We start from the raw sequence: 13,399 nt of genomic DNA on the forward strand, positions 1-13,399 counted from the left end.
TACTTTCTTTTACTTGAATTATCATGGCAAAATTTTCATATTTTTTTTTAATGTTCTGCTTAATTGTGGCAAAATTACATGACTGTATGTATGTATGCTGATCTCAATTTCTACATTACGTTAACTTTGTGAAAATTTTGACAATAATCAAATGAATTATTAATAGAATGAATATATAGAAATAGAATTAATAAAAAAAAAATAACGGCAGAAAAAAAATGGAATTTTACTTTTGCATAAGATCTTATTGAAAAATAAACTGTAAATAAAAAGAAAATTAATGCTATCTTAAAAAAGATCCATCGCCGCCTTTCCCGACTCCAAGAAAATTATGTAGGGAGATCGGTTATCTTTTTTTTTCAATAATAAGAAAAAAGTTCTTAATGGATGGGAAAAAAATCGGGATGAAAAAAGTTTCCTGCAGGTTAGAAAAGTTGGATTTGTTCCGTTTTCACTAGGTCAACTGGTCGAGTTTGGACAACATTTTGTTTTTGAAGGCCTAATTTCTCGAAAACAATTATATTTATCATGTTAATTAAATGTTCAGTTTTCTGGTCTCTTTTTGTCAAAATATTTGAAAATTTGCTCGGAAATTAGAAATTTAAGCCCTTTTAAAAGTAACTAAGAGTTGAAAACAGGTTTGAATGATAATGTTTAATCTGTGGGCACTGATTTTAATTAATAATTTATTTATTTATTCATTTATTTTAATGTTATGTAGACGCTTGTAGATCGTCCAAGAATTAAACTCCTCCACATGTACATATGTACAAGTACACACTGTATGCATGTGCAACCGGCAAATGGGGCGAGCTGATTAAAAATTAGAGGTTAAGAATCCCTAGTACAAAGGTACATGTGTTTAGTTTGTCTTAAGATTTAAATACAAAATCATTTTTTATTTAATCAGTTTTGAAATCTCATTAATTTTTTTATTTGATTTTATGGAATGGGAAATAAGAACTGAAATGAGACTTAATTTTATATGTTACTATTAGTATATGATCAAATTAATCGATTTAATTTTGCATGGTAAAAAGTTGAAAGGAAAACACCTTTAAATTGATTTCAATTGATCAGAAATCGGTGATCGACCTGTGATTTGGCTGTATTGTGTACATGTCTTCAGCCCCGGGGTAGAACGGGGTACAACTTGTATATTCCATGCAAATTGTAGTGGTCAGCGTAACAATGGGCACTAATTACCTATTGTTCTTCGTCTGCGGCTACCGGTGTTTTCAATAAACAAACTACCTACACTGTACATGTACTCGCTACTTTGGAACAATCTTAAAGTTAATGAATCTTTTTACCATTTTACTTTAGTATAATACATAGACCACAAAAACATATAAAATGTGTGATTTTATACATAACAGTAGGTCTAAAAGGCATGCCTGAATAAAAAGCTATACAAAAAAAATTTTGTAGGTTGCTTTAAATGCGAAGTAAGGGAATTTATGCCGGGGAGTATATTTTGTTTATCAGATAAAAGAATATCCCGGGGGAGGTGGTCACATGTATTTTCAATTCTGAATCTCTGCTAACGATTGTTTGGGACCGGTAAATACGTAGACGAGAAACTGACTTCACTTTTTAATAAAAAAAAAAAGTGTGCAAAATAGACAATCATATAGATAAAAAGAGAAAGATTGTTTAGTGGAGCACTTTTTTGAAATAATATAAGCATGAATTGTTCCCAATTCAGATGCAGGGAAACTTCGCTAAATCCGAGAAAAAAAACCCCTTAAATGTATGGATTTTGAATGTCAGAAACATGACGTTGTGTATCGCACTCATGAATAAATGTTATAATTACTTCAGTTCTGAAATTTGTATGGTTCATTGCAATTGATTCTCTAAAATAATTTTATTCATGCATATAACAAATTCGATAAGTATAATATCATAACTTGCATGACTTTTAAAACACACAACTAAAGAACAGACCTTGCCCTATCAGCTATCACTTAATTGTAAACAGTATTTCACCCCCTCCGTTTTGTGCTACAATCAAGTAAAATCAAATTAAGCACCAAGTCTGTACTGTTCGTTTATACACAGGTCTCGGACAAAAATGGAATTAAAAAATAATTATAATCACTGCACAAAATTCTAATTTTACAAAAACGCAAGCCGTAACGATATCCCTATCCCCATGGCAGAATGTACTAATAATTGACCCGATTCTAAAACGAAAGTAGAACTTTTACACGTGGTTGACATATATGTTCAATAACAAGCACAAAGTTTGCATTAATGGAAAAAAGTTTATTCGAGTTATGATTTATTTTATTTAGTTTTTTAACTGACTGACCGCATATAACATGTTTAAGGAGTGGCGCATAATATTAGAAGCCATATCCCCATAGACTTAAAACTGTACAATGAAAAAAGAATAAGCCTAAAGAAAGACGTATATTTCATTGACTGAAAATCACAATGCATAAGATTTATGTCATGTAGTGTACAATCCTTAAGCCTTAACAAATAATTTAAAAGAGAGTGAGAGAGAAAGAGAAAACTAGAAAGCGACACGATATAAAATTCGCAGGGAGGACATCGGAGAACTAGAGCGCGCTGTCTACATAATAATTAATATAAAAAAAAAATAATTAAAGATGCTTCAATTTAATTATTTAACCCTGTCACATTCTTCTATAAAATAATAAAGTGTACGCTTCAAGACTAGATTTTATAAAAAAATATTTAATACTGTCTTGTTAAAATGAGAGCTTAATTGGAAAAGGGGGGGGGGTGTTTTCAACTTAATTTGCTCATGCATTTTCAGTTCTCCACACGGTAAAATAATTTGATATTTACAACCATTGACTGTATTTAAGTATTTAAGAAACCCACAAAAAGCTTTTGATGACAGTACACATACATGTGAGAAAAAATATGAGATGAGATGTTTTTTAACCTTTATGAACAAAAATTAAACTTTTTAAAAAAGTACTTGGGAAGAAAAACCACTGCAAATACAACAGAATAATTTTCCTCAGATAATGTCATCTATGTGTAAGGAGAAATTTAAAGAAAAAACATAAACATTTATGAAAGCTTATGTTAACATTATGGTAAAAAATTATTATAATGAAATTAATATATGAAAACTGAAAACAAATTAATAAAATGTGACTTTTTTATTTAGAATAATTTATTTTGTAATTGACTGTAATGAATTTGTTAAAATACTTTTAAAAAAAACAACAAATAATCATTTCTCAGGCTATTTTAATCCATTCCCAGGTTAAAAACAATGACCACAGTAATTATCAGTAAATCTCAGCATCGACAGTACCTCAACAGTAATTATCAGTAATTCTCAGCAGCGACAGTACCTCAACAGTATTTATCAGTATTTATCAGACTCAACAGTAAAAGACGACAGTAATTATCAGTATTTATCAGCAACAACTAAAATTATCAGCAACAACAGTAATAATAACAGTAAATATCAGTAATTATCAGCAAGAACAGCACCGTATCAGTAATTATCAGACATTATCAGTAAAATTTGGGATTCTCAGCACTTTTTTCGTCCAGTAGTGAATATACTTGATATTTGATGTTTCGCTGTGATTTGTCGAATTATTCGGGATTAAGGTAGAAGCTTCTGTTATCTTATCATGACAAGTCACTTGTACATACCTTCTTGCTGAACCTTGATAAACAAAAGTTATTTGCATCAACAATCTCGTTTTGAATCTTCATTTCGCTAACTATATGGTTTAAATAATACCCCCTAAGCTTTCTACCACATATGGGATGTTTTTATTTGAGTGCTGATTGACGTTTTTCGTACAAAATTGTAGGTCAAATTTTCGTATTGAATTGTTTACAGACTTTTTTTATCATGTCAAGGAGCAAACGGTGGGTGTGAGAGGTCGACAGGGTATGTTAAATCAACAATGAAACCTGGACCAACCTCTGTTTCTTGAGAAGTCTGTGTTTGCTCTATGTTTACACTGCTCTTGATTTGCATAATTTTTGGTGGAAAGTTTGAGTTTGATTACGGTACGGTATCTTCGTATAAATACTTGTATGTCGTCCGCTTGGCGCGGTGGTTTGATCTGCTCTAGAGTCGTGATCGAGGTAATGAGGTCATTCTTACGTCGCGGGTTTGAATCCAACTATAGGACGTGGAGACAGATCATTTGGGTTGGACCTATAAAACGAGTTCCGATGCAGCAGTAGGTGCTGGCACATAAAAGATCCCTCGCTGGTCAATGGCCGTAAAACCAAGTGTATGACAAATATTTGGCAGCTCTCTACTTGGAAGTGGTGGCGTCTAAATATGAGGATTGACGTTAAACAGCATACAATCAATTTATCGCATGAATGTGGAGAGAAAAAAAACGTAATAAATCTATAAGTGAATAAAGATCATGATTATGCTCAAAATGAATTTGAAATATGCATTTCCAAAACAGGGCAAAGACAGACCTCTTAAAGCAAAAACGTTTGGACCAGCTGTCATGAGGAGTGAGCATCCTCCGTCAACCGGTCAATACCAACGTGTGCCGCTTTTCTCGATCGAATAAATGGAGAAAATACCTGACAATTTAGTGTGAAAATAAATGCCCTATAACTTCTTTAAAATTTACTAGTAAACATTCGAAAAATGTGATTATATTTACCGAAATTGTGATTATATCTACCAAAGGATTTGCGAATCAATGACTTTGAAGAAATATCCTCGTTTTAGCAGTATATTAGTCAAAACGTTTATTGCCTCAATTAAGAAATCACTCATGCGTAGAGCATGTTCTTGCTTACCGAATCAAATAAGAGATTTAACAGTTTAAACTCAATATATGTATGCTTCTGATTATGTTATTTTATAACATAAATTAAGAAGGTTGACAATATATATTTTGTCATCACGTTAAAGCTTTGTTTCATAAGATTATTTTAATGCTAAAATTACAATATGAAGATCACAAAATGAAGTTTGTCAAATGGTGCTTTTACATTAAGAATATTATTCTGCATGAAAATTATTAATGCTTACTAACACTTAAGAAACCTTGGCTGCACAAAGAAAAAAGCAGTAGAAAAAAAACCAACATTTTTATAATTTTTTTTACCAGCTGAATTCTCTTGAACTCTCACGCAGTGGTAGAATTCTCCTGGGCTTTTATTTGCTTGATATCGTGAAATGACTTCAATTGACGACGTGTCGTTAACATCAAGACTTATACCAGCATCTTTAGTTGGACAATTAAATATCATCTCCATCCCAATAGTGACCTCAGTTGAACAAGGGCTAATTGAAATTTCTCGTGTATTAATTAATAGACTTCCTTCAAATAACGGATTCACTTCACAGGAACAAGGTTTACTAATTTTATAAAAATCTATGTATAAAACCTCTCCTCTTCTTTCAAATCCATCGCATTTTATTATTGAAATACTTGAATCTGTAAAAGAAATTAAAGTATAAATTCTATTATATTTAAATTCCCCAAATTTCTTACTTTCAAAAAAATGATTTAGATGTTCTGTGAAGAATTATTAGGTTGGTTAAAGGATTGAATTTATCTTTGAGTTAAAAGTTAATACAAAACCTACCTTGTGAATCACATTGCCCTTAAAAAAAAAAAATTAAAGTTTTATATTTTGTATCTTTTGTGCATCGATACAAATACGAGGGCCATTTAAAAAGTTTGTAGACTGTTGTCCTGACGATTTCATTCAACGTTGACGATAAAAATTGTTCAGACACATAAATATTTTGAGTAGAAAAAATTAATATATCTGATATTTGTTAAACTAATCAAATACATATATTTAAAACATTGGAAATTGGGTCAATGATCAGGGTCAAAACTGAGTTTTGTAGTAATTTAAAAACATGTTTATGGCCATGCCTCTAATAATTGGCATTTAAACAAAATGACAGTATAATATTGAAATAAAGTAATTATTTTTTTAAACTTCTGATGATAAGAGGTGAACAATTAATCCTATAGACATAGCTCTCTGACGACTGATAGACTTGATAATAGGGAAAAAAATCATGGTGTCGAATAAAAGGACGTCATGGAGCAGCGAGTAGCAAGTAAATTTTGTTTCTGATTTGGGTACCTCTTAAACAAAAACTGAAAGTTTTAGAGGAATAAGAAAATATAAATGAGAAAATAATAGCCACTGGGTATCTGTATATCAAAATTAAAAAAAAAAGCAAGGTTTGAGCGGAAAGGCCTTTAATCAGACGAGTACACATTACACATTGATAAAATAAAATAGTCTTAAATTTGAAAATCTGATGACCTTCAATCTTGTAAAAACAATAAGACGAAGAGGAATATTGTGTAGAATATATTTTTGAACGACCCTCGAAGATTCTCTTCTAGTATTTGAGAATGAAAAATTATCAACAAGGAATCCAGTTTAATTAGCAGAAGTAAGAACAGGATGTTATATCCACAAAAAAATCAAATGAAAAATAACCTGACAATGAAATACATGTACTGTCAGTCTAAAATATTGGTTTTTGCCCCCCCCCCCCCCAAATAAAACAAAAGACAAAAAAAATTACCCCCCCCCCCCAAAAAAAAACAAATACAAATAAAAATAAACAAAAAAAGCAAAATAATGTCTTTTACATTGAGTTCTAGAATTTAAAAGAGGAAAAGGTGTGTCTCGTACATAAAAGCTATATATAGAAATGATACCCATTTCTATTGGCCTTATGTGAAGAAACTTCCTCATTCTACGCCCAAGCTTTATATTTAATAAAACCGGTTTGGCTGTGCAATTTTCAATACAATTCAAATAATCTTTTCTGTTATTTTCATATATTTAACAGACATTCGGTAAAGTCGTTCGTCGTTCCATGTCTAATAAATATTTAACTTCATAGGTTTAAAGTATGGTTTGGTAAACATCATACAGTTTATTTTACTGGTGGTAGAAAAACATATTAACTGTATTAGTCCTTACTTTTTAGAATTTGTTTACTCTCAGCTTATAGCTAGCTTCACCATGCATGAGAAAAAAAGACAAATGCTGTGAAATATTGCATTTCACATTTTTTTTTGTTTATACAGAAAAAATATGATGACAAATTGATACTGTCTGCAGAAAAGTTTCTATTTATATGTTTAATACACCCCTACTATATTTTTGCATTGAAGTGAAATTCCACTCGCTTTATCAATAACTGTCATGTTTTAGTGTCTTGTTTGAAAAAAATGGTGCTTATTCATGGCAAAAATATAAGATATCTTTACCATTAAGCCAACATTTGGTTTATTTGTATAAAAAAAAAAGAAAAAAAAAAAAAGAAAAAAACTATAGGTGGTTTTTTTTTTATGGTGTTCACAGTTTCAAACCGAATTACTAAATACTACAGAAGGAAAAATAACATACCTTTTGTTAGTTGGAACCAAGCTAATGTCGATATCATCAAAATGAAATATCTCATTTTATCAATATCAAGAAAACATGAACTTAAAAATTCATACGAGCAAGTCCGAATTCCTTTATATGTTCAAAAATAACTTTTAATTAAAAATGCATATAAACGGTTAGAGGAAGTTAAAAAAATATCAGGATATTTACCTAGTTTAAATCCCACAATCCACTTGACATAAATGACGTGTTGCAATGTGTATTCTTTGAAAAGAAGACAAACTCAAACAAGACAACTTGATGGATTAATATTAGTAAAATATTCATAATAATGGTTTGTGAGAAAGAGAGATATAAGTCATGAATAAAGTCGTTTGTCAATTCAAAATAAAAAAAATATTCTGAAAAGGAACTTTATTTAACGTTATCGTGTAAACAAAACATTTGTAAATTTTTTATGTATGTTAAATAGAGGAAAAGTGATCGTGAGTCGGACACCTCTAATTTTCCTTCAAGTATGCAGGTCACATTCGGTTGTATACCCTCTGGTATTGGATACTGTCCGAAAGGTCTCGCAAAGATCTACTATTTTTTGCTTGGATAACCTCGGTATTTTACCTTATAATGCATTCAGATGTGATTAATCACCACCATCGAAATTCGATCGTAAGTCGGACACATCTGATATTGAGTCGGACAATTATAAATGTAGGGACTAATTAACTTTATATGCACCTGTGAGGTGCACTTCATCATTGAACAAGCATGGGCCTTTCACAGACAATATATTTAAGGACAGGGGGTCAGAAGAAAACTAAAAAGAAAAAAGAACAAGCAAAAAAATGCGGTCAATATAAGGACCTCCAAACCTCTGTTTCCCTAACCTCTTTTTGTAATTTCTGTACAATCTTTAAAGTACCTCTTTTTGATTATTAGGTGGATTATGACAATAAATAAATCTTCTTTCACTGGGAAAAAAAGAAAAGAGTTTTACCTTGACATGTGCCCCCCCCCTTTAATATTTTTTCAATCTCGTACTAATTGTGTATATTTGGGGTTTTTAAACACTTCAAAAATTGCAATCTCTCTCAGTCTTCCTGCGAAGTTTCGCAGGAATCCGATATTATGATAAAATTTAGGGAAAACTAAGACTATAGTTACGGAAATTGAATACCAGTTATAAGAATTAAAATTCTCGGCAATAGATAAAATTTACGTTTATGAAAAGATTTTAATTAATCAAAAGTACACAGCATTTGTCTCCCAAATAATTAAAAATTCCATGGTCACTTTCAGGTACGTATTCTGCTCTTGCAACTTAAACAAGATCTTTGCGGACGTTTATTATTTTTAGTTCTACTGGTCACTCCATGACCAGAAGAGCTTATGCGATAGTAATGTGTCCGTTGTCCGTCCGTCTGTCTGTAAACATTTTTTTTCACCAAAAATAATGCTTCTCCTCCTACAGTTTTGGTCTGATTTCAATATAACCCGGCATACAAGTAGCCTACACTTAGATACTAATTCTGCATGTCTATCTTTTTTATGAATGGTGTTGTTGTGGTTACCAAAAATACTTTTAAAAAATTCAAGTTTAACGGCTAGCTACAGTGTACTTTAAGAGTAAAAACCTGGGGCCTGTTTTACAAAAGCACTTACGACTTAAGACCAAGTTTAATTATCAATATAGCTTTTTATTTAACATTATATAGAAAATTATTTTAAACTTTTTAAAAAGAAAAAAATATTTTTATTATTAATTATTAATTTTGCAATTTTTCAACAATCTGAAGTTTTGGGTCTTAGTCATAAGTTCTTTGGTAAAACAGGCCCCAGTAGAGCTACAGTATTAACAAAGACTTTTTGATCAGCGACATGCTACTGATGATTTTGTGTGAGAGCAGATCCATGCATTTCTTCTCGGGAAATGGTTTGTTTTTTTTCATATAGAATTTTTTTTTCAATGTTCCCTGCAATCTACTCGGAACGCTTTTATGGCTGATCATTTCGTCTTGAAACAAAAAATGAAACAACATCATGCATGGAATACGTTTTTAAACATATTTTACTATTCTCATATCAAAACTTTAACTACATATGTAAATCACTAAAATATACAAAACCATGTGCCTTTTTAGTTTTTGAGTTGAAATCAATAGTTTAGATATTACAAAGGTAAATTTGTAAACGACAAAAAAAAACCCCAAACTTTAATTGGGCAATTGCTTTTGTAGAATGCTTACTATACGCAAGCCTAGACAGTATATATAGTAGGAACTTTAAAGAACTTCTTAGAGAAGTATAGATCTTCAGAAAATAATCATAAAACGCTAATTTCATGAGAGAGTTAAACCACTTTCTAGTACTACACAATACGCTTTAGAAATCTTCCATCATAGCCTCAGCCCTATTCCTTTCCATATTATAAATTAATTTAACTAATGTTAAATATATTTTTTAAAAGAATGAATTTTAGGGTTATATTTAACAAAAGATAATTCAAACATAATTCAAACATTTGGCTTAATTCATAAATTTTCTCAAGCAATTATATAAGTGGTAAGATTCATATAAATTCTGATAGTGTCCGACTTAACACAAGATCAAATTGAGTCACTGCACCCGAACTTAATTTCTTCGAAAAAGAATGAAATATATCATAAAACAATATATAATTGTGTACTTACAATGTTTACTGCATAGTTTATGCCTAATTTTAACATTCAAATTAAATTCTTATACACGATATGATAAGTTCCAAGCATTTGATTTATCAAAATATTGCCGAGCGGGTCTTCGAATTCCCCGGTGATTAGTGCTTCCTAAGGTCAAATGTCATAAACACTGCACCATCGTCTTTCGATAAAGAAAGACAACTCTTAATAGATTAAGAATTGCTTGATTCAGTCAATCTCGGCAGAGGGTGGATTCATTATCGGAAGTCTATTTAAAATAGCATCAAAATCGTCCGACTCTAGATCGTGTCCGACTCAAGATCACTTGTTTCATGCAATGAAATGACATAATCGTTTTTAGTTTTTATTTATGAATATCATCATAGTCTGTATCATTGAATATTTACATTCGCTATGTTTTTCTACTAAGCAAACTGTGAAACTGATTTGAATACCATTTTCGTGTATACTCACGCGTAGAAATATACACGGAGAAACGTATGTTACCGTGACGTCACAATAAAGCTACAGCAACGTTAGTAAAAGTATAACAATATAGGGCAGCGAGAATTTCAAATATCCAGTAAATGTTCGGAGCTTCCAAACATGTAAAATGTAAATATAAGGAATGTTTTTAAGTTTAGTGTAAATAATTGGTGTGAGAATCACACAGGCTTGCACGTAGGCATAAATAACAAGATTGATAAGGATAATTTTATCCATTGCTTATCTTTGGACGTGGAATTTATTCTACAAGAGGTGCTGGGTTGCATTTTACATCTCCACGAATGTAAACAACGCGTGAAAATATCAATATTTCTGCTTCATAATGGAAATAAATTCTAAACCAACTACAAAGTATAATTTCTTTTCTGTGCATAACGTTTCGCTTTTGTTTTTTGTAACACGTATCCAGGCTGTGATGTATAGTATGGCGGTTGAGATGCAGAAATACTTACGAGATTGAAAACATTTAATTTTCCACTCCATTAAGTGGTTTTAGCGTCTGTCATTGACATCTTAAATTTTACAGGAAATCTTTCTAATTGTCATGCAATGTCATCTTTAGCTTTGCGAAAATTTTGATTTTTTACTTTTTTTCTAAAACAAATATATTGTGAGATTCATAAATTTAGCATAAAATACCCACTGATATTTTTGCATTAGCTGATGTTCTTGTATAAATAACAGACGATTTTAAAATTTCCGCAATCAACTTTTCTCATTTATCCTACAGGATAAAAAAAAAAAATATTAAATTTTCACATGTTAAGAATCTTGTCGGTTTGCATTACATTTTTCTTAGAGTGTGGAATTTTTAAAAGAAATGATAATATGTTTTGTATATTATAAAAATTACTATAAAAATTCATGTTATCTTTTCATCCAAAGATTAATTTTTTGTTTTTAGTTTATTACTAGGTAGTAACCAATAAATATCAATTAAAATTTCTTCAAGTTTTCAAAGGCGAAAAGGATAAACTTCAATAAATCCATCACCATGTCGACTGAATGCACGTTTTGAACTTCTTAAATCAGTATTCATGTTGCTAGTTTTGTACCAAGACACATATGTAGTTAACATTTCATGAAAATCCGAAACATGTTATCAATCCCTATAAAATGTGTTGATATCTTCAAAAGAGAAAACATCGGTCTCGCTAAACCCATGGCATCCTCTCAAACCACAGATCGGAGTCCGCGTGTAGCTCTTTCATATCCAAGGCCTCTTGATCATATATTGTATAAGAGGAAATTTTAGCCAGACGCAAATTTTTGTTCTTAAAAATTGGTATTCTATTTTTAGCGAGATGTAATTTTAGCGATTTTTAAAAAGCTCACTAAAGAAGCTATAACAAAGTAAGCACAATTAATTCTTAGCGATAACCAATTTTATCGATCTTAACACCCTCGCTAATAATGCCAAAATTACATCCTCACTAAAATTCTACTTATACGGCAAATTGTTGTAATCTTAAGAATTCACGCCTCTGTGCTTTGACATCACGCTAAGTCAATGAGAATATTTGTTTCAATCGCAATTTAAATCAACATTGACATCATCAGTGCACAAAAATATTTAGTAAACATTGAAGATGCTGATTGCCTATTTAAAGGTCGCGACAAATTTCTTTTTCCGACTATACTTTACTCGCATTGATCAATATTTTAATGAAGTACGAAATATTCATCACTTCTCATACAACCGCGGCCAGAATGAGAGAGGATCATACATTTTGACCATGATTGCGACGATGAACCCATGGTTACTTGTAGTCAACTGAAATAAAACCTATCATTATTATTTCAAATCTACTGTTCAAACAGTCTTGTATAAACAAACACTTGTCCACGTATTATTCAGTAATATATGTGGTTGAGTCTGTTACTTAAGGTTCAACAAATTAATGAGAGTTAAAAAAAAGCTAAAAGGAAAAGGAAAACAATTGCAGATTGCAATGAAATATTTTATATTTAATTCAAACATTTGTATATGCCTTCGTAGCGAAGTGGTTGGAGCCTCTCCTCTAAAGTCCAAAATAAAAGGAAAATCCTCTTTTCGCAGGTTTAAATCCCGCTATGGGACGTGAGGACTTGTCTTTCGGATGAGATTGGGGTTCTGTGTTATAGTATGTATGCACGAAAAATATGCTCAATAACATAAATGCCGAGTATAGGTCAAATTTTGTAGCTCTCCACCGGCAGATGGAAGCGTCTCCATATCAATGAAAAATTCTCGAGAAGGGACGTTAAACAACAAACAATAAAAAACCCTTGAAATAAAAAAGGAGGATAAATGATATACAATATTTTACATACACCAAAGGCGATGTCACCCTATTTCATAAACAAAATACCTTTCTCGATCGGAAAATAAAGGCTTGTGATGTAGTATTTTGCATGCATAACTATGACCTTTATTAAAACACGACTGCAAGAAATAATTCTCTTGACATTTTTGTTTACTAACTATGACATCCAAAGATAAAAAATTACATTTTTTCGTTCCTTTTATGTTTCATTTATTTATTATCATACATAAATTATTTTTTAGCTCCCTAAATCAGTATGGTTTAATTTGCAGTTCTGGTAGCTAAAAATGTACTCACTTAAATTAAAGTGTAATAGAATTTTGAGTTATATATCAAGTCGTTATAAAAGTTATCCTGGTCCCGTTCAATGTAGAACTGTAATGACTTGACATATACTCCATCCTTAATTAGTGCCGTGCGATTAATGATGATGGAAGATATCTGATCATCAATCATGAAACCTGGATAGAGATTTACGGCAAAGAAGTACAAATAAGATAACCCTTTTGTCTTCTTAAATCCAGCTGAGGTCATTTTTCCAACTGATGC

At 31.0% G+C, this 13,399-nt stretch overlaps 1 protein-coding gene across 1 annotated transcript; it reads right to left on the minus strand.

Moving 5' to 3' along the window:
* Positions 1 to 1,959: 1,959 nt before the first annotated feature.
* On the minus strand, positions 1,960 to 7,479 carry LOC134252313 (uncharacterized). The gene is made up of 5 exons (XM_062734754.1): positions 7,381 to 7,479; positions 5,578 to 5,595; positions 5,094 to 5,426; positions 3,537 to 3,667; positions 1,960 to 2,007 (listed from the first exon to the last, which is right to left on the minus strand). The coding sequence occupies exons 1-5, from the start codon at positions 7,433 to 7,435 to the stop codon at positions 1,960 to 1,962; spliced, it is 585 nt and encodes a 194-aa protein (XP_062590738.1). The 5' UTR covers positions 7,436 to 7,479.
* Between the last annotated feature and the right edge of the window lie 5,920 nt (positions 7,480 to 13,399).

Source organism: Saccostrea cucullata, unplaced genomic scaffold (assembly GCF_032062105.1).
Source record: "Saccostrea cucullata isolate Sc308-1 unplaced genomic scaffold, CSIRO_AGI_Scuc_v1 ctg1652, whole genome shotgun sequence".
In the NCBI taxonomy this organism is placed as follows: Eukaryota; Metazoa; Mollusca; class Bivalvia; order Ostreida; family Ostreidae; genus Saccostrea; species Saccostrea cuccullata.